Source organism: Podarcis melisellensis (genome assembly GCF_964234715.1).
Source record: "Podarcis melisellensis genome assembly, chromosome: 3".
Taxonomy (NCBI): domain Eukaryota; kingdom Metazoa; phylum Chordata; class Lepidosauria; order Squamata; family Lacertidae; genus Podarcis; species Podarcis melisellensis.
Window position 1 is genome coordinate 43463029 of NC_138530.1, and position 27446 is coordinate 43490474.

The following is a 27446-nucleotide window of genomic DNA, read 5'->3' on the forward strand; positions in this document are numbered from 1 at the left end:
AAAGGTAAGAACATATAGAAACAATATAAAATTATATTCTGCCATTTCATAAAACTGACAGTCAGCATGGCTGTAATCACCCCTCTGGGAAGGTCTGTCTGAATAAAAACATCTTTAGTAGGCACTGAAACCGTAATATGGAATTCCCAACCACAGAAGACTCATCACAGTCTGGGTCAGCAAGACACGACACATATTATAGGCATTTATGTTTCCACCATGGATTAGCCTAATATTTTTGTAACAATTGAAGGACACTTGCATGCCTGACAGCAGTGTAACTGGATGACACTCCCATGTATGTTTTTACTGTATCATTTCAGACAAGTGACTGTCATTCCAATGTAACAGAATAAATAAGAGTGACCCATGACTGAAATATAGGAATCACACACAGTAGTCTACTTTGGGAACAGAGCAAACTAAAACTCTATGGAAAAACAAAGTGCATTGAAGTTTTAAGTATTTATTATTTTGTTAACCATCTCAACCATCTAAAACAGAATAAAATTATAATCCGTATTTACTGCCACTGAAACACGAGCCTAATTTTTGCCATCAAAACTAGCACAAACATAAATGAAATATAAATAGATAAAAAACATGCTTCCGCAAATTTAGTGGGGAAAAAGCAGAACGAAGACCAGTGACAGTTTTAAATCTGAATTTCATATGGGAGAAGATGCCCCTGAAATATATGGGGGGGGGGGTTGTTACAGAATTTAGTGCGGCAGATTTTTCAATTTTTTTGTAAAAAAATGTAATAATTAGGAATAACAATACATATTTGCACTTAGTTACAACACTCATTCCTCTTTCTATTGGAAATTTATATCATGCTTGTATTTACAAAAGGCTAGAAATCATAATCATACAGTATCTCAATTCCTAGTGTGAAGTTGAGCTGTTTCTGAACATGAAGACAGCCACTTATTTTTTAAAGCAAGTTTCTAGTTATGTTGGTGGATAAAAGGTTAAGAGAATGGAGACAGATGGACCACAAAGACAGGATGTGTGAGTCTTTCAAGTCACTATACTATAACTGAGTTCAGATGCCATGCATGCTTGTGCTTTTCCCCCCTACACTGTTTTATTTTTCAATATCTGCATGTTAACAAAACATCTAACTGCAATTATTTAGTTATTTACAATCAGAAATACTATACTATGTGGGAATAAACTGAACCTTTAAATTAGATGGATCAGTGTTTTGACTTGGTATAAGGTTGCTTTTGATGTTCCTAAACTTCCTTTTGTTTTTAAAATTAACCATTGAATTGTCTGCCTGAGGAAACAAGCAGCCTCACTTTCTTTATGGGTACAACTTTAATAAAACTTCAGCTGTGTTAGAAGGGCCAAACATAGGCCACTCAACTACACCTGCAGACATGAAAGGCCACCCACAAAAATGACGTACTTCTTTCAAAACAGCAATGCTCCACAAAGGGAGACAAATGCAATTTGCATTTCGTTTTATGACTAAAGGTGGATAAAACTACAATTTAAAACTATAACACTGACATATGATGCTAAATCATAACAAAAGTAATTGATAAGAAAACACAGCGCAGGAAAGCAAACAATGACAAAAGACTGGTGGTCATGAGTGATTCATCAGACCAGGATTTTGCAGTTCCCCATCCATTTCACATTATCACAAATAAGGAAGTCTAGTTGTTAGACCAACATGAGAACGATAAGGAAATATGAGGAAAATATCACTTGGAGAAATGTTGTCATGACAAGTTATACTTTGGAAAGCTGTAAGATAGCAACAATAACAATTCTTAAGAAAGCAAAGCCGAATATCACTGTTAAACCCATCCATCTTCTGCAATCAAACATCTAAAACAATTTTCTGCAGACTACATGCTTATGTAAGCCTGAAGTAGTATTGTCTCATCATTAATGTGAATCACTTATTTGGATGCTTAACTTAATTAAGCTCTTAGTATACCTTATTAAGAATGTGGAAGTTTTTCAGAAAAGCTATCTACAGTTTGGATTTTCTCCAAGACACCACACAGCTTCATAACTTGTATGATTAGCCTTCGGATGGAAATTGGTAAACCATTTGGTTAACTATCACAACAAATCATTATAAAAGAAGTCCTGCAAAATCAAAACTTTTGCTGTCTTAACAACTTACCCAAAACTTTTTTCAAGTTCATTAACCTCTAGCATATTTGTTCTCTAAATACAGGCTGTAAGAAGGGTGTTTTTCTTCCCATCTGCTACTAGCCCATGATCTATATTTACATCATTTCTTTAAAAAAAAGAGGATGGTGTGATCATTTAAGAAGCATACTATAATCTCCCATATTCGTATCCATTGTGTGAGTCTGTATGCACATACAATACATGTACTCGACCCAACTAATACTACAAATCTAAATGCATTCTGGCATACTTTTAAATCTTGACTTCCATTCCAGAAAGCAGTTCATGCTATAGATTTAAAAACGAAACAGTAATGAGTTTGAAGTGTTAAATTAATCAAGCTCAGTGGGAGCAGGCAGGTGTTAAGAATAATGGGGCTACTGTTAAGAGAAAAATGCACAAACTTCAGAAAGTTTTTGTGTGTATAGTTAGTTGCTTGTCTCCCACACAAACATTTTTGGCATAGAATTGACTGTTTTATGCATGATCATCAATTTTCTCTGAAGACCATGCATGCATCTAACTATAATCAGTAACTAGGAAAGTGATAGCTATTTTCAGCTTTTACATATCAATAAGGAACTGGAGAGCAATGTGCTATATAATCTCAATTGTTCCTTAAAGCAACTGCATCAAAGAATCTTGAAAGAACAATTGGGTGTATATAACTTTTACTGACTACAAATTGTTCTAAGATGACATTTAACACCGTGATTGTTTGAAGAATACTTTAGATGAACAGAAAGAATACTCTGGATGAATAGATTTGTTATCACTAAATCCCTGCCACGCTTCATCTTGTCTGAATGTTTTGCTCAGTACATCTTCACTTCTAATATGCCTGAAAGCTGTGCACTGAATCAATCTCTAACAACTGTGGATAAGCTGCTGGCAAAAATTTGCAGTATAAAATTGAAATTGGTGCTAAGGCCATGTACGATAAGGGGTACCTGGTGAGGTGCAGTTGGTGCTCAGCTTTACCCAGCAATTCTGTTTGTTTCAGACATTCTTCCTTAGCTCTTGCTATATCCTGCAGTGCTTGCTCCAAACGCAGTTTATATTCATTAAGCTCCACTTGCAATTTCTCTATTTCCTTAAAAACACACAGAGGAGCACAGCAAATTCAATTATAACAATAAAGGAAGTTATATACATCACAAACATTGTACATATATACATTCTATAACAAAAATAATAATCAAAGGGCACTTTAAAGAAAATCCTGCCTACAACAGAAATTGAAATGAGAATGAGAAAGACTGAGCTACTAATTTCATTATTTTTTATTCAGTGCTACTAGCTTTAGATAAACTCCCCCAAACTTATATAACTACCTGTAATAGGCAGATAAATGCAGCAGTATCAGCGGTCATGCATGGAAAATGAGCCTATTAACATTCCAACACCACAATTACCATATTCTTATTAGGGTAATTAAATTAAATAAGAAACTATTTAGTATATCAAGGACTCCTTTTTTAACAGTTTATAGCTATAGAAATTAGGTTGATCACTCTAAGTCCCCGTCCCCAGTTCCTCCTTGACATTCTGACCCATACACACACACACACACACACACACACACACATCGAAAAGGCATTTGTTTAAAACGAAAAACAAACATAATTTGACAACTGTCAACTAAAGCCAAGACAACCTCATAATTCTACACTATAGGCATAAATATAAGCTCTCATTATTTTCTCAAGGGAAATATTTAAAGCGAACAGATGGGCTTTATACCATCCCCTCAAGATAAATCAGCTCAGGTTCTGTCGGACCAACAAAAAAGCATATTCCAACATAAAAGGACTTTTGCTGAAAATGGCCTCCCTCTACCTGCCAGATGTTTAAGCCTAGGGATTTAAGGCAATACTATGTCTGCTAATCTTGGTTGTGTACAGAGAGCAAACAGCTTCTCATTTAGTTTGAGCCCAAGATCCCAAGATAAAGATTTTAAATGAATTTCACCCAGAAACAACAAAGAGATGTGTGTTACATTTAAAACGCTAACTTAATGTTCTTTCCATATCCTAAACTAATTTTCATATTTAAAAAAGGATTCCGGATTACTATGGAAATATAATTTCTATATTCAACTCACATACATGAATAACTATGGCAAAATTATTTTTTCATTTAAAGCATTTTCACCCTTCTATTTGGCCATAAGTGTTTCCAGAGCTGATAACATAAGATCAATAACAAACAAGACTCTTAGGCTTATACTCTAAAGGAAACTGGAGTGATTGGGGTGGGGAAGCAAACTCAAGTCAGCAGTTTTTAGCCACCAAGTTCTTTCAGTTAACTTAAATGAAAATAGTTTGAGAGGAGCCAAAAATTGCTGGTTCCTCTACTGCAGCCTGATAGAGTAGCTGGTGGTGAAGGATAGTTCAGAGTTGATGGAGTGCCCTGCCTCCATTTCCCCCTTTGCTGTAGCCTGGCGGAGTGGCACCCTCTTATAGTAGAAATATTACATCCAGTGGTGCTCTTCTCCTGCTGGAAGACTCTTTGATTGAGCAGGGTTTCTATCAGTAGAATGGATAGGGAGGCAATGTTAGACAATTCACCACCTTTTGCAGCCCACATCACTAAGTGGTTATCAGTTATGGTTGTTATTAACAGCGATCATAACCCAGAAAAGAATTAAGCCCATTTAGCCCCATTCAAACTATAAATATTTATTGCCCTATCAATAGAAGAACATGAACACTTCAGTTCATTGAGAACACTGGTTTGCCCAGCAACTACTATCAACTGTTGCTTACTGTATATTTTTGTCGGATCTGATTAGTGCAGAAAAATTATATATTGAAACCTTAGTTTAATAAAAATACAATTCTTGTGATATATGTATAAAACACTAAGAATATTAGTGTAATTCTAATGCAGCTTAACAAGACTGTGAGAATTAAGATGTAAAATAAGCAATGTATTTTTACATCACACAATTATGTATTTATTCATTATGTTATATAAAGCCTTCCATGTCATATAAAGTGTTTACCTATTTTCAAACTAAATATGTTTTCAGTCACTATGTATCTAAATAATAAATGGAAAATTTCAATTTAATAACCTGATTCTATGCATGCTTACAAGCTCTACACACACAATACATTTTTGTTAAATCTTGCCAGGGCATATTCTGTTTTTTTCCCCTTTTCTACATAATAACAGCCACACAGCATCCAAAGTCTGTTGTCTTATATTCTTATAAGGGTTTGTTTCTTTGGGTGGAGGTAGTGGTAACCAATACAGCAGGTGAGGATCAGACTGGCAGGGGTAGGTTGACCTGTATAAGCAAGACTTGAGAGGACAAGGCAAAAGGAATTGATCTATACCAGTTGCATCCATATGAAGTGCAGTACCAGTATCGGTTTGAGGGTTGTGGGGAAGGGAGTAATTGTAGGCTATATCAATTGCACCTGCCTTACCAGGCTTCCTGTAGAGTGGAGTGTTGTTATTATTTATTGAATTAAGTGTATTGTAGTATGTTGTTATTATTAACTGAATTTGTTGCTTTTTTAACAAAAAGTAACTGAAAATGACTTACAAAAAATAGCATGTACATTAAAACCAACATAGAACTAAAACCAAATAAAAGCTAAAAACACATTCATCTTTATAAAAAAAGGCAGGACTAAAACAACCCACCCACCGAAGGAGGCAACAGATAATTAAAGAATGAAGGCATGGTGGAAAAAAACCTGGGATACCACCAAGTGGGTTGTCATCCACCAATCGCTTGAAGGCTGGAAAAAACCGTCATTACGCCAAGAGGATTTCCAATTCCCCCCTCCCTTTCATTGGTAATTTGCCTTCTGATGGAGCACAGAAAGGAATACGGGCTTCCATACATTCTGAGAGCATAAGGAAACAACCAAATGAGGGGAAACAGTATAGTGACATGACAGACTCCTGCTATCTGCAGTTGAATCTATAGCAACTAACTGGGGAAGAAATAATAGCCTGCATAGGATGGACTTGGGTAGTGTCCTAGTGTCCCTTCAGAAACACCTTTCAGAACCTTCTCAATTGGGCACAAGGACATCACCAAGTGGGATGCTCAAAAGCCAACCTTGTTAATTCCTGGGTGGAAGATAGGTGACTAATTGCTCTGAAGCACTTGTTGGAGAATATGCCTACCAAAGGCTGCCTCCAAGGATGCATATACAGTAAATTCATGCTATAGTGTTTAGTGAAAGAGATTGGGTGGGTCCCAGTTGCTGTCCTGCATACCATCTGTAAAGGAGTTTCCCAGAAAATGAGTTTTTATTCACCAAGTTAAACCAATGTTTATGTAAAGATCAATTTATTAATTTAATATATTTTTGCAGGATGAGAGGAACCCCTCCGCTGGGCCAATAACTCCATCTGTTTTCTTTCCTTCCAAGAGGTAACAGAGCCAACTAACAGTTCCTGCTTGCCCACCCAACCTCATGTGCACAGCAGTGGTTGCAGTGGGCACAAGGGGACATTAAAACAATCACCAACACCACCAATAAACAATGGTACTGGCAGGTAATGGACCTCCCAACCTTGGCCCTTTGAGTCTGGGACCATGATGGGGATTGTGGGGTGGGGGGACTTCCTTTGGGGTAATGGAGATGGGCAGGAACTGCCTGTTTGCTTTTATTTTGTTTTGTTTTTTCCATTCACCCACTTCTTACAATGCTTTCTTTGATCACAACCAGGAGCCATCTCCAAGCTCCTGCCTGCCTTCTGGTTTTGAACCATGCTTCTCCTACTGGAATCTGAACTGGTCTCACCCTTGGCTGCTACTAATTGGGCAACTTCTTCTCATTTATTGTTTTATTTGAAATTGGTAGCTGCTGTTTCCATGCAAATGACATTACATGTCAGGCTCCACTAGTCTGGGGCAGTGTCTAGCAACCAGTACTCCTACGAGTTGTTTTGTATATGCATTTACTCTTTTCTACGCCGTATTCCATAAGACCAGTACAATTATCAGGAAAAAACCAGTACAGTTCTAGCGCTAATTTACAACACCAACAACAGGCAACGCACAAACTGGAGCTCATTCAGTTTCTTATCTTTCAACTGCTTACGGCAATACGTGTCTGAATTCTCTAGGCCAGTCTCTACTATGCAAATCTGATCACAGAAGCAGCAAGATCCAGAAGTGGCAGAACATTTCATTTTCCCCATAGCTTGGGCTCTCCACTACAGACTTAATAATGTTAGGGCATTTGGCTTTCTTTTTTTTCTCCAGGAAAGGGAGGTTCCTGACACTTGCTTGGCTGCTTATACCTATGTTTCAATTTTCCTTTTTAGTAAAGTCTTCCATATTTGCACCATTTTGTGATCCCATAGCTGCTGCTTCTCTGGCCTACATGTGACCAGCCACCAAAATCAGCTGCCTGGGAGCTGAGGGGGCACCACTGCAAGGGAGGGATGCTATGCACCCCTGTGCACATTCCTCTCCATGTAAACTGTTCTCATGAACTGGTAGGCAATGGAGAAGAGGAACAGGAGGAAGAGGATCCCAGTGAGGAGTGTAGCTGGGGCTGGGACATACTGGGGCAAGCTGGGGATGGGGAAGGAGAGGTTGGTGTATGAAGTACTCACAGGGTGACGGAGGATGACAAGGGGATGGAGCTCAGTGCATAGGAACCAGAGAAACAGAACCCATCACCAGAGCTGGAGTAGGCTTGGAGCAGGTGAGGGTCACATGCCTCATCAAGGCCAGATGCTGCAATCAGCAGACAAAGTATAAAAGGGCAGCAGAGCTGAGGTGCTGTGTCTGCTCAACTGCCCATGTTGATGAATCTTGGCTTGGGTGCTCCAGGATCTCTGAGACTGCTTTGTTCTGGAGTTTGGACATGTGGATTTACCCTGGACTGGGGACTTGGCATACTTACTTGCCACCAGGTAGGCCAAGAGTTCAGGACAATTGTGTTCCCCTTCTTTTTCCTTGAAAGGGTAATAAGTAATCTGCCCTTCACTGGTGCAAAAAGGAGTGTCTTTGTCTGTGCGTGTGTTTGTGGGCCTGCCATGCCTGTCACTGGCTCCAGCTATGTTATTGGCGTACAGCCCCCAATCTATTGTTGCATTAGGAAGCTATGTTCTCCATAAGCTACAGACGTAGAAAGCTGTCTTATACTATGCCAGGCTATCGGTCTATTTAGCTCAGTATTGTCTGAGAAGATGGGCAGCAGTTCTCCGGGATTTCAGACCCAGTTACATCTGGAGATCCCAGCGATTGGACCTGGGACATTTTGCACACAGAGCATCTATTCAATGACTAAACTATGGCCCTTCCTTAAAGTCATTATTACTCCCACACTTGAATCACAGCAAACTTCTGCACATCATAAGTCACTTCTGAGGCAGATTCATACATGCCCTGGTGGGTTTAGGCCCTACTCCTTGTTTACTCTGAGAGCAGATTGTAGGAATGCAGTTCTCACATTGCACCATGCCCTGCTTCCAACAGACAACACAGAGCAGTCTGCACAGACTGCGTGCTATAAGGAAATAATACTGGTTCCAGTTGCAAATTGGTATTTTACCATTAGTTCAAAAGTTTATCAGCATGTTTATGAGCCACGCAAAATGTTCTTGCTCATACTTCTCAATTCATTAGTATACAAATTCATTTAGCTGCACTATCTCCCAAGTTAATATCAAATTGTTTTAAGCCTCTGTAGGCCTTAAAAAGGTTACAAAAAACTTTGAAGGCACCTGTACTGATATGAGATAACCAAATGATTTAAAGAAGCTGTATCTAATGGTGGCTTTGACTTAACAGAAAACACTTCCACATACACAAGGGGCACCCACACATTGGAGGTTGAAGGACCCTCTAGAACAGAACTGGATACAGTGTTGAGAGCTGCCATCTTTGGATTAGTTTCCTTTCACAAACTCATTAAGTCAAACCATTCCTGTATTGAATCATATTTTAATGGCTATTTATTGGCAACAGAGCGGTTTCAATTCACAGCACTACATGTTCCATAACATATATGTGCATTTTAATGAGAACAGGGATTTAATACAAAGCTCTGTAGTGCTGCCAGTGAAAATTGAAACTGGCAGAAAGGCAAGGTATAACAAGGGATTTCAGAGGATTCAGTATAAACATGTCCAATTTCCTAATTTAGTAGTGGTTTATCCCAATATTAAATGCTTACTAATAAGGAATGCATTCCTTAAGGTACCCAGTGTTAAATTCCCTAGTCTGAAAGACACAACCAAGTAGTAAGCCTACAAATTGCCAATACAGTATTACATGAGCAGTAACTTATTTTTGGACATCTTATAAATTTCTAATTAATAAAAATAAGTTTTTAGAAAGGCAAGACAAAACAGAATATGTATTTTAACTTGTGTTTTTAAAAACAGTGTTGTTAACATTAGACAGTGGTTACTGTGTCTTAACTTTTGATAGACTACAAACAAATGTATATAAATTGATATTACGTAATATATACACAGAGCATGTTGGTTTACACATGGCATACGATGGAGTATTTTAAGTACTGCATTGCTATTTATACCTACAACTTTTTTAGGATAAAAACTCTCTGGAAAAAAATACAATTTCTTCATTAGGAATAGCTGGTTTCTTGCCATTTTGAACTTATAACAACTAGTTTTCACTACTGGAAGAATAAACAAATTCAAGTTTCTATCAACAGCTTGATCATGGTCTCTTACCTGGTTTTTAATTTCAAGTTCCCTTACAGTTTTTATTCTATACTCTCTGTGTTCCTTTTCTGCCTCATCCTTCTTCATTTTGGCATGATTCAACTGATAGCGTACTTCTCCACACACCTGTTAGATTGAATAGATAACAGCGTGTAGTTTCAGGATACAGAGCAATATTTATTTGCAAGGAGAGCTTTTGATGCCCTCTGCTGGTTATCTTCAATATCTATTGTTTAGTAGTTTATTTTAGGGCTAAGTCAGACTTACATTTTCAAAGTAAAAGTGGTGCAAACTCACCAGCCCACATGGTTAAAAGCCTCCTAATCCTATGCTTTTTCATGGCTGTTCACAACTGCTCGCAGCTACTGTTTCCCCTATTTGCTATTGCTTTGAGCCAATTTCTTTCTGTATTTTGTCAATACAGATGATCCCAGCAAATAGGGGATCACATGTTGGATGTGATGTTGTCACTATCACATAGCCAATCATATTCAGCTAAGTGGTGGCATTGCTGGACACAACAAAGCTGCATTTCCTCCTTTTTAGTGGGTGCCAGTGGGAAAGGGAGGGACACACATTCCATTACTGAGGCAACAGAAATGACATCTCTTCATTGCTGTCCTGCGGTAGTTTCATTACTGTGCAGAACAAACAGCAAGAAAGCAAGCGCTGTCCCTGGAGAACTGGCAATATGAACACATTTCCTCCCCACTCACCTCAATACAAGCTACAATATATTCATGTCCATGAAGTCTCTTCTCTGAAATAATTAAAACAGGGCACTTTTCGTGGGGCACAAATACCTCCCAAGCAACTCCTAACTGTGGGAAATACTGCACTGTACAAGTATTCAAACATCAACATATTTTTTTCTAGTACCACTGGGTGATATCTAACTATATCATACTTGGAGTAGACCAATTTAAATCAATGTAATTATTCTACAGACATACCTCGGGTTGAATACGCTTCGAGTTGAGCGTGTTTGAGTTGCGCTCCTCGGCAACCCGGAAGTAACGGAGAGTGTTACTTCCAGGTTTTGCCGCTTGCGCTTGCGCAGACGCTCAAAGTGACGTCACGCGCATGTGCAGAAGCGGCAAAAAGCGGTGCGCGTGCAGGCGTGCCGTCACTAATTACGTTTACTTCTAGATGCAAACGGGGCTCCGGAATGGATCCTGTTCGTATCTAGAGGTACTACTGTATTGATTTCAGTGAGTCTATTCCCATATGACTTGGCTGGATACCACCCATTATTTCTAATATGATTGCCATGTGGAAAGTGTCTGTGCAAATTAAGCCTGCATGCACAATACAGTATCTCTGACACCAGTTTTACAAAATTATACAAGCACACATACTCCTCCCCCCTGCCCTGTAAGAATGATCTGCTGCTTGATAGGTCAAGCGTAAAGCTTTATTTTAGCTTTATAATAAGACTATTTCCGCCTTCTGCGTTTACAGCAATGATCCACTGTCACATAGTACATGGACCAATTTGTGTAATTAATAGGGAGCCTATTAAGAAATAGCTATTCTCCACAAAGTTTATTTATTGACCATATTTGATTGCTCCCTATCAACATGGTCTCACTCGGGAGGTTGTGGACTCTCCTTCCTTGGAGGTTTTTGAGCAGAGGTTAGATGGCCATCTGTCATGGATTCCTGCATTGCAGGGGGTGGACTAGATGACACTTGGGGCCATTTCCACCTCTACAATTATATGATTCTAACACATTCTGTGAGTAGCTTATGGAATAAAGAATAAAACATTCAGGTCTCCCATTCCCACATGTAGAAATGGGAAACTGTCACTAGAATTAGATCAGAACCTGAGGGACTGTCTTCTAATTAATAAAAGAATAAAAAGCACAGTGGACACTTGGGTTGTGAACGTGATCCATAAGGGAAGCACGTTCGCAACCCACAGCGCCATGTCTGCGCACATGCGGGTCACGATTCAGTGCTTCTGCACATGCGCAAAACCCCAAAAGTGATCCATTCCAGTACTTCCGGGTTCGGCGCGGTGCGCAACCTGAAATCATACAACCTGAAGCGTCTGTAACATAGCTGTCAACTTTTCCCTTTTCTTGTGATGAATCCTATTCAGAATAAGGGAATTTCCCTTAAAAAAAGGAAAACGTTGACAGCTATGCATAGGACAGAAGGAAGCTGCCTTATACAAGCAGCTCTTGGTTGGCACTGGTCGTTGTAACCCAAGGTATGACTGTACCACAAAGGATTTATCAATATACATATGCATATTTTGTGAACGAAGAGTGCTGTGACAGTTAAATCATAAAAGTGTGCCCAATTAGCTTGCATAATGTACAAGGCATCAAACCACTCTCTATTTGTATCAATAACCACTCTCTATTTATATCAATGTCAGTTGATTACTTTGTTTTCATAATGCGTTTCTACCTTATTTATCTCAATATCATGACAAGCATTTTGTTTCTGAGCTTCTTCCAGCTGATTGGCTAAAGAGATCTTCTCCCTTGTAATCCTGTCAACCTGACCCTCCAAGCTAGCCACATTCTGAGATAAAGACATAACCTGAAACAAAGCAAAACCTTAATTAACCAGTAAAATGATAGCACAAAGCTAAAAATTGTTATGTTTCAAATGGTAAGTACACTGCTTTCATAGACTGCTGAAGGTCAATGCACTGTTATTTAAAAGGTAGAAGAAGCCCAAAACCTAGAGTTTACAATAACAATACATAAACTCTTGCAAATGCAGAAAATATGTTACTTCTGGACCGCTTCACACACATTTTATTTGCTGAAATATAGAGGAAACATGTACACCATGTTATATAGAGATAGTCCACATCAGGGGTCACTAGTATTTTTGGACTAGTGTGAAAATTAAGTGTAAGGTGACTGCTGCTTCCCCGCTTCCACCAGACAACCACATGCTTGTCACGAGAAGTCAGATATGTTCTGCTGATCCAGATTGTGGAGATCACACAATATTGATTCCCCACTCTTTAAAAACTAGCTATGAAGTTTTTTTTTGGGGGGGGGGGTGAATCAAGGCAAAAGTCCAAAATTTTGCTGCCTTTCAGCAGAGCAGAATGCATAACTGTTTACAGTCCAGAATGCTTATACAGAAAATGTTTAAAATACCAACGATGACAAGTTCTCTTTTTCTTTCTTCATTTCTTCACGAACTGCTTCTCGCTCTTCAGCCCTCTTATCTATTTGTATTGCTAATTCCCTTTCAAGACGCTCTCTCTTTCGCTCCATCTCCTTTTTAAGTTGTTCACATTGGACTAGAGCCTGTGGAAATGGTCATATTTTAAAGACTGAAATTAATAGCTCATTTTTTAAACTAGAACAAGATTTAAATCTGAAAAAGTAGAAGTGACAAGCAAAAATTCTAGATTAAACATTTTCTATTAAATAAGTTAATATATGGCTATATAGAGATGCATAGTATATTTCAAGAACAGATATAACTTTTGTAAATCTTTCCCAAGAACCACTTGTTGCTCAAAATTGGACCATAAGAGAGAACCAATCACTGTGACTGCCAAACAGAATTAGATCAGTAATGGACTATATGCTTAACAGGATTTTGCTGCAAGTATGCTAATATTCACTGTGAATTTCAAAGTACAGTGGTACCTCTGATTGCGGATGGGATCCGTTCCAGAGGTCCGGTCGGATTCCGAATTTTCTGCAACCTGAGAACTGCTTCTGTGCATGTGCGCGTGGCGAAACCCGGTCAAATACTTCTGGGTTCGCCGCTTTTGCATCCTGAAGTTTACGTAACCAGAGAGTTACATAACCGGAGGTACTACTGTACATCTCACTCAAAGCATGCAATGAAAACTAGACTTGCATGTCTACTCAGGTATAAGTTCCACTGATTTTTATGAGACTTACATGTTTACAGGATTGCAGCCTCAGAAACTTACTTTCTGAGCATAAATGTAATTGCTGTACTCTTACCCAATGCTTTCTTAAGAGCATAAGCCTGGTTACAATCTCAGAGCAAGTTTAGTGAAGTTGTAGTCTTGACAAGCAAATCTTATTTTCTTTTGTGACACTAGCATTCTCGTAAAAACAAGCATTTCTAAAACACAGTCGGACCTTGGTTGCCAAATGCCTTGGAACTTGTACAGTTTGGCTACTGAACGATCAAAAACTGGAAGTGAGTGTTTTGGTTTTCGAACGATTTTTGGAAGCCAAACATCCAGCGCGGTTTCTGTGGCTTCCGAATGGCTGCAGGACGCTGCTCCTGCAGCCATTCGGAAGCTGTGTTTTGGTTTTCAAACGCATTCTGTTTGAGAACCAAGGTACAACTGTAATTATTAAATGGGAAAGCAGGTATTTCTTAGCTTCTTTTAAACCGTGAGGAAAAACAGTAAGAATGAGCAAGAAGAGAAAAATAGCAAGCTAGAACAGGAACTAGGCAAATACTATATAAGCAAGGCAAGAGAAATGAATTGAAACTTCAAGGGAGAGGTATTTGCAGAGCTTCCTGTGGCGTGACAACATTTTTCCTGCTTCAGGCAATAAGAATAACACATTACCCACTGGGAGGGGGTTCCTAATGCCCACTGGGGAATCCCCATTTTTGCTTCTCTTTAGGGTAACCTAAAGCAAAGGACAATAGAGCTCATATATCCTTTTAGAAGCAACGCACAACAGGAAATTTTGGTAGTTACAGTTTATTGTGCAGAAGTAAAAATACCTTCTTCTACACAACTGTTCAAAATAAAGGAGCTCTGAGCTCCTTTGCAGTTACTGATCCGCTTAATGAACAATGTGATTCTACCCAAGACAGAGTAGAACAGAAGCAGATTCAACTCTGTAAATGAGTCACTGGCTGGTACTGCTTCATGGAATCCTCAAGCAACTTACTCTGCACATGGCATCCTCAAAAACTGTTTACATAATTTGATGGGCTTTGCCTGCAGCAGTTTCGTGTTTGTCTACATGTGGCCTTAAAAAAAAAAGTAATAACACGGGGTTGTTTTGAACACTGCGAAACAGGGCTTCATCTTCTCCCCCTTGTAGCCCCCTGTGCGCCCCTAAAATCTGATCTGGATGATAGCAACGGGAAGCTCTATTGTGTGAGTGAGAAGTCTTATGTTGCTGCCACAGCAGCATTAGATACAACACTTGATGAAGCACAGAGTCCTCAATCAGCCATTGGGCCATGTTTAATGCCTTGCTGTAAACATATAAAGCCCTGAACAGGACGAAGTTACCTAACAGACCGTCTGCCATTGTATAGACATGTAAGATTACTTAGATCACTTGGGGAACTTCTACTCATGGTACTGCATGTTCCAGAATGTCATAGTACTTTAACCTGAAAATGGACTCCTCTACTCTTCAACGCTCTTCCCGCAGCCGTATATGAAGCAGCAACTATTGGTTGCTTCAAAGTCTTCTAAAGATATCTTTTTGCCTAGGCTCTCCCTGACCACTAAGATCAGACCCTGTTTTTATTTGCATGAATTCTTGTTTTTATATCCCTTTATACTGTTTTACCAACTGCCTTGCAGGACATTTTTGGGGAACAAAAATACTAAGAGTAAACCCTACACAAATCCAGAGTGGGCTCCCTAAGACAGTTGGATAGTGTCCGATCCTTCTGGCAACTCCTGCTGGTGCCAAACATATTACTCTACTTCCCTTTGGACCACATCAGCGAGGCTGAGAGGAGAGAGGTCTTGTTGTCTGGGCAGCCCCAAACCTCCAAACACTTGTGCCCTGGAGAGGTCATTTCAGTGCTGCTAACACAGCAAAAGCAATGTGGGAGGCAGCAGTTATGGGTTACTGGTATCTGCAGCCACAGCAGGTGCTGCGATTCTCCAGTGGTTTGACTTCACCCCTGGAGGTGCACTCCATTGTCTCTGGAGACAGATGGATGCCAACAATAATACTGTTCGATGTTGCATTTTTGTTTTAAAGTTATTGTTTACTATTTTTTTGTGGAACACTTAAAATATTTTAAAAACATTGAATGATTTATAAATATTTTAACAATCAAACCACAAGTCTTGAAACTGAGGTCAGTTGTATTCTTTTCAGAACTTATTTGAAATCATAGTATGGGAAAATTATTTCCCGTTTATACAATCTAATCTTCCCTCTCATGAAAGTTACGTTTGATTATAAACCTCTCACAATTAGAGGTAATTCACTAATTACACAGCAGATGGCACTCATTATCAAGACAACTCACTACCATAAATGTTTTTAAAGCTGTTTAATATTATTCACACTGCACCCTACAATAGATGATAAAAATTATTCAGTGCTTGTATGAGTTCTGAAAGCTTAGAAGCCTGATCAACAGCAAGCAAAGTTCATAAAACCTGATTTGAACAGAGAGGACTTAACGGAGTAGCATTTCTAAGAAAACTGTAATACTTGCCCTGTAAGGAATATGAGTGGAAACTGTCTGAAATATGGCATTGGGAAGCAAAACCAACTTAACACACACTCTTTCTTAATTCTCTCAAGATGAATGAAAACCAAGACATATTTCTGAGACCAGTTCTATTTTGTTGGGCACAAACCCCACAGATAACATACTGGTGTAAGAAACTTAGTTGTTTAATTAGTCAACTTTTATAATACACCATGCCCATTTCCCCTCCATATCAAAATGTTATTTGGATAGGAAAGGAAACAAACATAAAGGTAGTATCGTAGTAATCAACATTTGGGGAGTGAGAGATGCAATAGAGAGCAGGGGGGGAAACACAGGCAATCCAATGAATGATGGGCAAGAAAGGAAATATCTCTTGATATATGCCAGAGCAGCACAGTGATTTTTATTTAGTAACATCTCTTTCTTAGTAATATTTGCTATAGTATGAAGGGTTGCTAACTCATGGGCCTCCAGAAGTTGCTAGGCTCCAACACCCATCAGTCCCAGCCAGCATGGGCACTAGTTAGGGATAATGAAACCTCCGGAGAGCAGTCAGTCACTGCTTTAGTATCTAACAAGGCTCACAACCCCAACAAAACCACAAGAGCAGCCCTATCATATCAGACCAAAGACCCATCTAATCCAGCATTCTGATTTGTAAAGCAGCTAGCCAGACATCTCCGAGAAGCAAGTAGACTTGAAGGTAGCTGTCTCTCTATTATTTTTCCAAGCAAGTGATAATCAGAAGTATATCCTTAGGCTTGCCTAAAGTAGTGCTATTTTACCTTAGTCCTTTCCAAATTGGCTTCTTCCGTCATGTGTACAGCGTGCTTCACTTGTTCATAAGCGTTAGATTCCCTTTGCTGCATTTCACTTAGGTTTACTCTGACTGAAGAAAGTGCTGCCATTAGCTCATCTCTTTCACTGTTTTTTTTAAAAAGGAAATAAATATATAAATTAACTAAGGAAATAAAATCCACTTAAAATGAGTATCAGTGTTTAATTTTAGCAACATTTTGAAACTTATATTATGATGTGAGTTCTCACGATGTGCTGAGTAGTAGTAACAGGTACCACATCACAATTTATGCAAACTGGGTAGCATCCCACCAAAACACAATATAGCAAACACACACAGTCAAGAAAAAAAAAATACATGAAGTTCAATGCATCCAGCAAAATAGAATCGTGATTATGGCAATGATAAAGAATGGATTCCACATTAAGCTACAGTATTGAATATGGGCAACTGCACTGAAAATCTTTTCAACTCTAGAACAGATTCACTAGGCTGTATAATCTGCAGCACAGAACCAAAAAGTCTAGGATTCTTCATCGCTTCTGTTTTAGGACTTTAAAAGAGAGTAATATAAAAGGAATGCATACAGAATGTAAACTAAAGAATCGACTATTCTCTGTGATGTATAGCGTATGTTTAATGGGGAGGGAAGAACAGGAATAAGCCACACATGCAAGGCAGGCAAAATGCTTGTTGCCAATGATTTAAGCAATACTACCATGCACATTTTCAAATGTACAATTCTGACCTAGCTTATTAGATATGCATGTCAGAGATGGTGAATGGTTATTCATGCAAGCCCCCGGTCAGTAACTGACAGACTGATCCTATCTAAGTTTACAGGAAAATCACACTTATTTCAATGGAACTTTCTCTTGGGTTACCATAGATAGTTATCACGTTCAAGGTGCAATCGTATGTTAATGTTATTCTCAAAGTATAGAGAAAAAGTTAACAATTTGGATTCTTTGCATTTAGGATGCCTCTCCCATCTTCTTGTTAGGTGTCCAGATGGACACTGGGTCTTTTTATGTAAATTAAGTTCTTACCCGCTAGAGATGTTGTATGAATACTTCTTGTTGCATCAAGGGAGAGAGAAGAACCATAGGTAAGAAAAATAAGCTTAGGGACCATAAAAACCTAGACGCACAAATATGATGGAGAGAGTCTGGCAGCCTGAATGGCTCAGCATTCCCAGAGTGGAGCAGAGATAGCTGAAGTAACTCACCAGCAACCTTTCTAAAATCCTTTTTGTACTATTTTTATGACTGATAAGCACAACGGTGGTTTGAAGTCCTGGAAATGGGTTTCAAGTCAGATGCAAAGCAATACACAACATAAACAGAGTACTGAAGTGAATTCTCCTGCTTTTGCTATAAAAGTTACCTGGCCACACAGAAATAAAAGCACAATTATGTTATGCTTCAAGGAACATGGTCTTGTAGAGTGCTAAGAAGGAAGAGAAACACCCATGAAATGTGTTTTGTCAATATTCTATCCAAAGTTTTAAATTTCTCTTCACGAAGTCTCCTCCGGGACTTTAGCAAACAACTAAAGCACACTGTTGTGAGAAAGGTGGAAAGGAAAGGTGACCTTGGAGAAAATGGATTTTGCACTTAACGGAGTTTGTGCAGAACATCACAGCAAATGACGCCCAAATCATGACATAAACACTGTTAAAAATCACCTTGCAAGAATTTGTTTTAATTCAGGATTTAATTATCCCGCTACTTACTTTGTTAGCCTTTCAATGGTTTGCATGTGGACATTTGAATGTGTCTGGGAAAGAACAGCTTCGTGCTGTGCACATTGTAGGCAAAGGCCACCAACTCTGATGGAATTACTTGCTGCACTGAGCAAATGCTGATGCTTTAATCTTCCACTCAGATCTTCACACTTTTTTTGAGACTCTGATAACTCTTTTCTAGAAAGGAAATGACATACAACACTATAAGCAAGAAACAAGGCTGGATAAAAGACCATCAGTATGGCAGAATGACAGAAGCAGAGTTCCCCTTATGGCGACTAACATCACTGATCTAGTATTGGTAGTTTGAAAACATATGAACACAATACAGTAGTAGTAGAAGAGGAGTTTGGATTTGATATCCCGCTTTATCACTACCCTAATGAGTCTCAAAGCGGCTAACATTCTCCTTTCCCTTCCTCCCCCACAACCAACACTCTGTGAGGCGAGTGGGGCTGAGAGACTTCAAAGAAGTGTGACTAGCCCAAGGTCACTCAGCAGCTGCATGTGGAGGAGCGGAGACGCGAACCCGGTTCACCAGATTACGAGTCCACCGCTCTTAACCACTACACCACACTGAAAGATAGTAGCTGCAATAGGGCAAAGCCTGTTTACTCCACTTTCTTGTTTCCTAATTCTTGGTAGTTCTATACAAGTCAAATGCAGGAGTGGCTCACCTGGTAGGAGCAGACCCACAGCAAAAGTCTTGCAGCTGCTGCAACAGCATTGCTGCTGCTTATTGGGAAGAGAGAGGCGACAGCGGGTGGGTCTGTGTAGCCCTGACATTGCCCCTCTCTCTCTCTATATATATATAATGTTCATGAAATGGCAGGATGTTATTATGGGGAGAATGAATAACTTAAACATTTCTGAATGGGCAACATGGTTGCCCATTACCTGGCTCGTCCTAAACAGACAGACACACACATTTCAACACATTAAACAAATATTAAGACAAAATTAAAATTGTTCTAGGCATAAGGAGAAATGTGGAATATGTGGTATCATTCAATGTTAAAACCTGTGATAATCACTCATCACCAGTGATATCAAAAGCTATAACTAACAGAAGACTGTGATATAGATAGATAGATAGATAGATAGATAGATAGATAGATATGTAATACAGCTGTACTGGTTGTGCTGTTAGGTTTCCTTTCTCAGGTGTTGCTTTAAACAAAAACCTGATTTCATCAACATATGTATGTTAGCAGAACTAAAGTGACCTCCCTGGGGTGCAATACTGGGCAATGTGTATGGAGATCCTGCCATCAGCCTCACTGATGTGGTCCAAAGGAAAGCAGAGCACCAGCTTATGTTTGCCACCAGCCTTGAGGTAGGAGATGGTGGAAGGAGGCGTACAAGGCATCATCCAACTAACTCAGAGATTCTATTCTGGATTTGTATAGGATTTACCCCTTAACCTTTTCTTCTCCCAAAGATATCTCACAAGGCAGTGGAGGTTTAGGATCAAAGTTTTCCTTCTCCTAGAGTTACCTTCTAGAGCTACCTTCCCAGGTTGACAAGCACTATCTGCCCCTCACTTCCCTCAACAGCCTTCTTGATCGCTGGATGTACTATTGGTCTTGGGTCTGCTCAATTCACCAGAGCCTGTCTTCACATGCAAGCGAAGTCCCTAATGTACCCAGGGTTTGAGACCTATCAGCTACCCTCACATGGTTTAGCCGGCCAGTTGAAGCCATTCCCAGGTATAGCTGCTGTCACAACTGACATCTTCTAAGAGCCACAAGTGAGAGAGATAAGTGCGGAGATAAGTGGGGAACTCCCTTCCTAGAGAGGCTAGTGGGGAGCAAAGGTGGACAAACTCCTCCAGATGGAGAACAACATGTCCCCCACAAGATGTGCTACCCTTACCCTAACACCCCATACACCAAGCCTTTAAGATTTCTGTACATAGTTCAAATTTCAAGTTTTATAGGAGCACCAGAAATATTATAGTAGTAGTAGTAGTAGTAGTAGTAGTAGTAGTAGTAATACCGTATTTTTCCATGTATAAGACTAGGTCCCCCCCCTAAAAAATAATGTTCAAAATTTGGGGGTGTCTTATACACTTATAGATCTCCCCCCATTTTCTTAACTCAGAGTCCCCCCCAAAAGGGGGCGTCTTATACATGGGGGCATCTTATAGACAGAAAAATACGGCAATAAGAATAAAAAAAATTATTTATACCCTGCCCTCCCCGGCCAGGTCCAGGCTCAGGGCGGCTAACATCGAAGTATGATACTATAAAAACATAAATCAATCGATTAAAATACATCTTAAAATCTAATTTGGAGCAGAATAAAATCAGATGGCAACCCATGGATTATAACTATAGGGAATGGGAACACTGAGTGCTCACCAGGCCCAACTGTTTGTGCTGGCCTTGTATGAGCCAGTGCAAAGGGTTAGGTAGGTCACTTACATACTGGGTCTTATAACAAAAAAAGGGGGTCAGACTGGGCCCCGACCAAAGGCCTGACAGAACAGCTCCGTCTTGCAGGCCCTGCAGAAAGATATCAAATCCTGCAGGGCCCTGGTCTCTTGCAAAAGAGCGTTCCACCAGGTCGGGGCCAAAAAGGCCCTGGCCCTGGTCAAGGCCAGTCTAACTTCCTTGAGGCACAGGACCTCCAAGATGTTATTGTTTGTGGACCGTAAGGTCCTCCACAGGGCATGCCAGGAGAGGTGGTCCCGTAAGTATGAGGGTCCTAGGCCATATAGGGCTTTAAAGGTTAAAACCAGCACCTTAAACCTGACCCTGTACTCAACTGGGGGCCCGTGCAGCTGGTATAGCACTGGATGGATATGATCCCGTGGCAAGAGCCCCATAAGGACCTTGCCGCAGCATTCTGCACCCACTGGAGTATCTCGGTCAGTTTCAAGGGCAACCGCGTGTAGAGAGAATTACAACAATCAAGCCTAGAGGTGACCATCGCATGGATCACTGGGGCAAGATCAGGGTGAGAAAGGTAAAGGACCAGCTGCTTAGCACGGCGGAGGTGGAAAAATAATTGCTTCTTTGTTATGCTGAACTTTGGATAGCTATAAAGAGGCAAAACAAAACAAAATTCATTCAGGTGGCAGATACCAATCTGAAGTGAAAAGAAAGATTTTTTTTATTACCTTAGGGAAAGGACCTGAGTTTCAAGTGCTTCTGTCTGTTCTTGATAGAGACATTTTAGATTTTCCTTAAAAAAAAAATAAATACACTGGTTTATTTAACTACAAGTAAGAGACATGTCAAGAAATCTGATCATAATAATCAAGACTTATTTTAAAAATTTAATAAAATTATAATGAATTTTGTATACATTAACAGACATTCAAAATATAGCATTTTCCTACCATGCCTTACAGCATTTAAGACTATATAACATATATAAACAACACAAGGACAATAACATAATATTTGTAAAAACATTTCAAATCAATATATAACAGGCAGTCATAACACTACAGGATTAAAAACAGAGGCTACAAACTATTAGACCCTACAGCAAAAACATTTTTAGAGCCCACCTACCAAAACTAGCAAGGATGAGGTTGTTTGTATTGCATCATAGTAAGGAGCTTACATAGTGATAGCCATGGGGTCACTACAGAAATGGATCTGTCCATTCTACCTGGCATGACTTCCCTTCCTGTCAAGAGCACATACAAGTATTTCCTGCATGCATGCATGCCCACAATAGAAAAAGGTAAAGATGCTAGGGAGGAATGACTATGGGGAAGGAGAAAACAACACAGAATACATACATTCTGTGCAGCCCCACCAATGGGTGTGGGCAGCAAATTGCAGTATAGCAATGAATATTCATGAGGGGCATAATAGAATGTGTGGGAGCTGACATACCAATCACACAAACAGAAAAATAGGATCTAAATGAACCATTTCCCAAAAGGCATATTAAAACCAAAGTAACCGAGGAGACCCATGGTAGTAATAAATAAGGAAAACTGGAGGAAGCTACAGTAGCAACAGATCTTAAAACAAGCATAATAAAAATAGGATAAAAATAGTAACAATTCAAAAAGATTTCTCTCTCACACACACATACCCAAAATATATAATACATCCAAATAATAAAAAGCACAAGTTTCAAACCTCCAGCTAAATATTTATTTAGAGATTGCTAACCCAGGATGCGGGTGGCGCTGTTGTGTAAACCACTGAGCCTAGGGCTTGCCGATCGGAAGGACAGCAGTTCAAATTCCCGCTACGGGGTGAGTTCCTATTGCTCAGTCCCAGCTCCTGCCAACCTAGCAGTTCAAAAGCACATCAAAGTGTAAGTAGATAAATAGGTACCGCTCCGGCGGGAAGGTAAACGGCATTTCCGTGCGCTGCTCTGGTTTCGCCAGAAGCGGCTTAGTCATGCTGGCCACATGACCTGGAAAAACTGTCTGCGGACAAACGTCGGCTCCCTTGGCCAGTAAAGCAAGATGACCGCCACAACCCCAGAGTTGTTCATGACTGGACTTAACTGTCAGGGGCCTTTAGCTTTACCCCTTCCATGAGGAAAGAAAAACTCAAAAACAAAAAGGGAATAGAAGTGTGCAACTGTAAAACTGGCAAGGAAAGACTCTCCTCCCTGAAAGAGAGGGGAGTGGTTGTGGACGGGAGCCTGAGCACCGCTCCTAGCAGGGGGCATTGCCCCCTGCCTCCAGCTCACCTGGCTGGCACTCACGCCCCCCCCCGGTGGCCGTCCAACCAGGTGCCATGGGGGGCGTGTCCAGCAGCCTTTATGCTGCAGTGCCAGCCTCCCCCCCCCCCGGCCTCATTTCTCTTTGTTGTCCTGGGAATCTGGCGGTCGTGTATTCCGTCCGAAGCCTGCTTGGCGGGAGGCCATGGCACGACCCTCGGTGACATCAGGGGTGAGCCTATAGTTGGATTAGCATCAACTGGTGATGAACCCCTGGTGAATAAACCCACTTGTTTCGCGATCCAATGCCTAAGCCAATACCTTTTCATTGCTGTAATCAATAAAGTTGTGGCCTTTTCTAGCCCATTAACCTTATATCACGTGTCCCTGTGTCTTCATTTTACTTCGCGGGGGTCGGGTCCTCGAACCACAACATGAAATTTCTGGATTGGCCAGGCCTGGTATAAATATTTAAGTTCATATAGGAATCTAAATTCAATAGGTTTAAGAAATTCCACAGCACATCATATAGAACATTTGATGCTTCTGTACTGAAGGTCTCCCATTCCGGTGTTTCCTTGATTAAGATTTGTTTTCGCTTCCAAATATTATAATACAAATTGACTAAAGTACTATAAATCATATGCATGTTTTCTTTAATGTATACTTTGCTAAAACATTCTGTCAAGCAACAGTTGGCAAATAGTTTCTTTTCATTAAATCAATTAACTTAAAATGCTTGCACTGATGGACTGATCAGAAGATGCACAATGTTGAATTCCTCCCTGTATCTTGGTTGCTTGGTATGGAGGACAAGCATCATGTCTGAGGTTTCCTGGTGCATCTGATCAGCCCCTTCCAGAGACCAGAATGCTGAATTCGAAGGACATTTAACAGATCCAGAAAGGAAACTCTCCAGTTGTATACAAAGGAAGAGTTCTCTCCAACTCAAAAGTTACATTCCATGTTACTGATTAGTTTGAGAGGAAGGTCCACAGAAAGTGACTGTCAGAAGCTAACTTTCCCTCCCTCTCTTCTCTTGAGCACTGTCTGCAAGCTTCCAACAGATTTTTGGAATTCCGACATTCCGACTTTCTTCCTCAGCCTCCAAGCAACCGTCTACCCAAGTGAGCAGGGTCTCCAAACCTCAGGCTTTGGGGAGATGCTTGGGAAAGGAGGAGACAGAAATATCAGCTTCTGCCAGCTCCCTTCTGCAAGCTGTGGATCCAACTGTATTATGTTGGTCACTTTAAAAGTATTTGTTTTATCCATAATTCTCTGTGATGACATTTAAGTAATTTCCTATTCCAGAAGAGTAAATAAAATAATGCCATATGAATAGTTCAGTGGGTTTCTAATAGGCACTGACCAGTTCTAGCTGCCATTTATCCACTAGAAATGTAGCTGCTGTAGCCTGCTCATTGATATGAGATGATTTGGCAGTTTCACAAACATGAGAATCATCACCACCGGCATTTTGTGTATTTCCCTGAAACAAGAACAATAGCTTTTCAGTGTCTGTGCCCATTTCATATCCATACATCCATACATCAAACAAAAACATTACACAATATGTGAAAATGGGATATCCTGTGAAGTTACACAAAGAGCACAATAATAGTGTTGTGTTGCATCTAAATACTATGCAAGTAGTACACTTCCACAAGCTGCCCTCTTCTACTGCAAACCGCCCTGGCAACATATCCCATGTCTTTTCTTAAAGACATTCCCAGAAGAAATTGTTCAGGACTGTATTCGGGAGACGGGGCAGAAAAGCCAAACGATTGAAATTACGTCCAGCTTGTGCAATGATCGGAAGGAAGCCATTATGTGCTTCTGCTTCTAAGTCAGAAAAAGTATAGCTAGAAAGAACTAAGGGTGATTGGGTGGTGGGTTTCATTTAGCATTCACCTACGGCTAGCAAAAGTCACTTTTATTTTCAGTGCATATCACTTCTATGTGAAAAGAACAAAAACACTGTGCATTCCAGAACATGACAAACACAAAGGTACCTCTAGCTGCAGACTTAATCCGTTTCAGGGTGCTGTTCGCACCCAGAAAAGTCTGCAACTAGAGTGCCTCTTCTACGCATGTGCATGGCGCGATCGAGCGCTTCTGTGCATGCGTGTGCGGCAAACACAGAAGTAAACACTTCCGGGTTTGCTGCGTTCGTAAGCTGAAAGTCCGTAACAAGAGCGGAAAGCAACACATGGTATGACTATAGTAAAATAAGCTGTGTGGCTATGGAATATTATACTTTTTTTGTATTTTCAAGTTCCATATATTTTAAATATTTGTTATTGAAGTACAGCTGTATATAATCAATATAAACTGACACATATAAATTCCAGAAAACTTACTGAGGCATCCAGAAGGGTTTGTTCTCTCAAAGTGTGCTCTGCTGTTACTTCCAGTTTATCATGGAGTTTCTCGTTTTCAAGCACAACTGTACATATCTGAGACTTCAGTTCAGATAAATCCTCCTATAAAGTCAAATATGTATATTGTAAAAAGGATGGTAATGAGTTTTAAACACAGCAATGAAATGCTCTTCTCACATCAGTTCAGGTCCCTTTGACTGTAGCATAAAAGATTAATGTCTACTTTTGCATAAAATCTGATTAAATACATAGTGAAAAAACATGTTTTTGCTTGGGGAGAGCATTGTTTATCAAATGTCAGACATTTCAGTCACTTATGAGGCCAATTCCAACATGGACGGAAGGTTTTTACACCAGAAGAGCATTACCTGGAATATAAAGGACTATCCTCAACTACCTGACTGCAGCATAATAAAAAAGTAAGTTAAAAACAAGAACAGCCCAGGCATAGATATTTTGCATTCCTTAAAACTGTAAAAGGCATATTTCTATTATCTGAAGTTACTCTGCAGTGCTTAGGTAGCTTTACAGAACCTTCTGTATCCAGAGCTCAAAATCAGCAACCCTTAGAAGTCATAATATAACCTGAAGAAGCATGTCTTATTTAGGGCTGAGCGGAGAATAAGAGGCAAAGACTCACAAGCGCAAATTACACTAACTTCATCTTAGTCAAAAGGTCAAGAAGTAATAAGCGCAAACTGCAAAGAAAACATATCTACTTCAGTGAATCACTGGCCACCTCCAGACTGTCAGTATTTTGCATCAGGGATTCAACCTCATACTAGAGATTTAGGCCTGCATAATTCATGTGGATTAAAGCACTCTGTTGCCTAAACGTAACAGATCCACTTTTTTGGCTTGGAAAGTGACAGAGAATGCACTGAAAAAATTGGGATGAACATATCATTTTCCCACCAGCAAATCAGGATGAATGCAGGATGAATGCTCCTTGCCATATAACTACCCTGCAAACAAACAAACAAACAAACAAACAGGCTTTATGTAGCCTAACCTCCACATCTGGAGAAGGCCAGAGAGTTTGCAAGTGTTAAATGTGAACATAGTGACAGACATGTATATGGCATGTGTGCAACTAACGAAGATGTGGTTGCATGTACATGTGTACTGTGGGGCAAGTGTGCAATTGGCTATGCAATTAGCATGATAAGGATGCAACTAAAGAGGCTGAAGAACAGAAATGTACCAGCATCTTGTCACATAATGCTCACAGTCCTTTTTCCTATGTGTTTAGTTCCTATTTAAGATATGTTTGACTGAAGATAAATTGTATCTTTTGGATGAGGTCTGCTTCTAACCAACAGGAAATAGATGGCATAATCTATCTTGTGGTGATATATGTTTTGTTTCAATTCTGAATGTACACAATGTAATCCACATGACAGAACGAGTACTAAGTAGGTTAAGCACAATGTACAATACCTTACAAAACTTGACTTCAGCTTCTAAGTGATTAATGTATTGTGACTGGTCATTAATGATAGAAACGAGATCACAAAGGGCAGGCAAATTTTGATCTGTAGCATTAGATGTTCTCTGCAGGAAATAAATCAGTTAGGCACAGTAAGCATTTATAAGCAAGACCCTCTCCAGCAATGTTTATGTTGAACAAATGCTTTAAAAT

At 39.8% G+C, this 27446-nt stretch overlaps 1 protein-coding gene across 2 annotated transcripts in view; it reads right to left on the bottom strand.

Annotated features, from left to right (window-relative positions):
* Window positions 1-27446, bottom strand: part of SDCCAG8 (SHH signaling and ciliogenesis regulator SDCCAG8) — an 88315-nt gene that overhangs the window by 54373 nt on the left and 6496 nt on the right. For both annotated transcript variants that reach the window (XM_081905817.1, XM_081905816.1), the window contains exons 4-13: window positions 27245-27358; window positions 25784-25906; window positions 24793-24912; window positions 21907-21971; window positions 18771-18959; window positions 17022-17160; window positions 12969-13121; window positions 12259-12393; window positions 9847-9963; window positions 3111-3253 (exon numbers count right to left, since the gene is read on the bottom strand). In XM_081905817.1, the coding sequence (XP_081761943.1) occupies window positions 3111-3253; window positions 9847-9963; window positions 12259-12393; window positions 12969-13121; window positions 17022-17160; window positions 18771-18959; window positions 21907-21971; window positions 24793-24912; window positions 25784-25906; window positions 27245-27358 (1298 nt within the window). The remainder of the gene's footprint in view (window positions 1-3110; window positions 3254-9846; window positions 9964-12258; window positions 12394-12968; window positions 13122-17021; window positions 17161-18770; window positions 18960-21906; window positions 21972-24792; window positions 24913-25783; window positions 25907-27244; window positions 27359-27446) is intronic.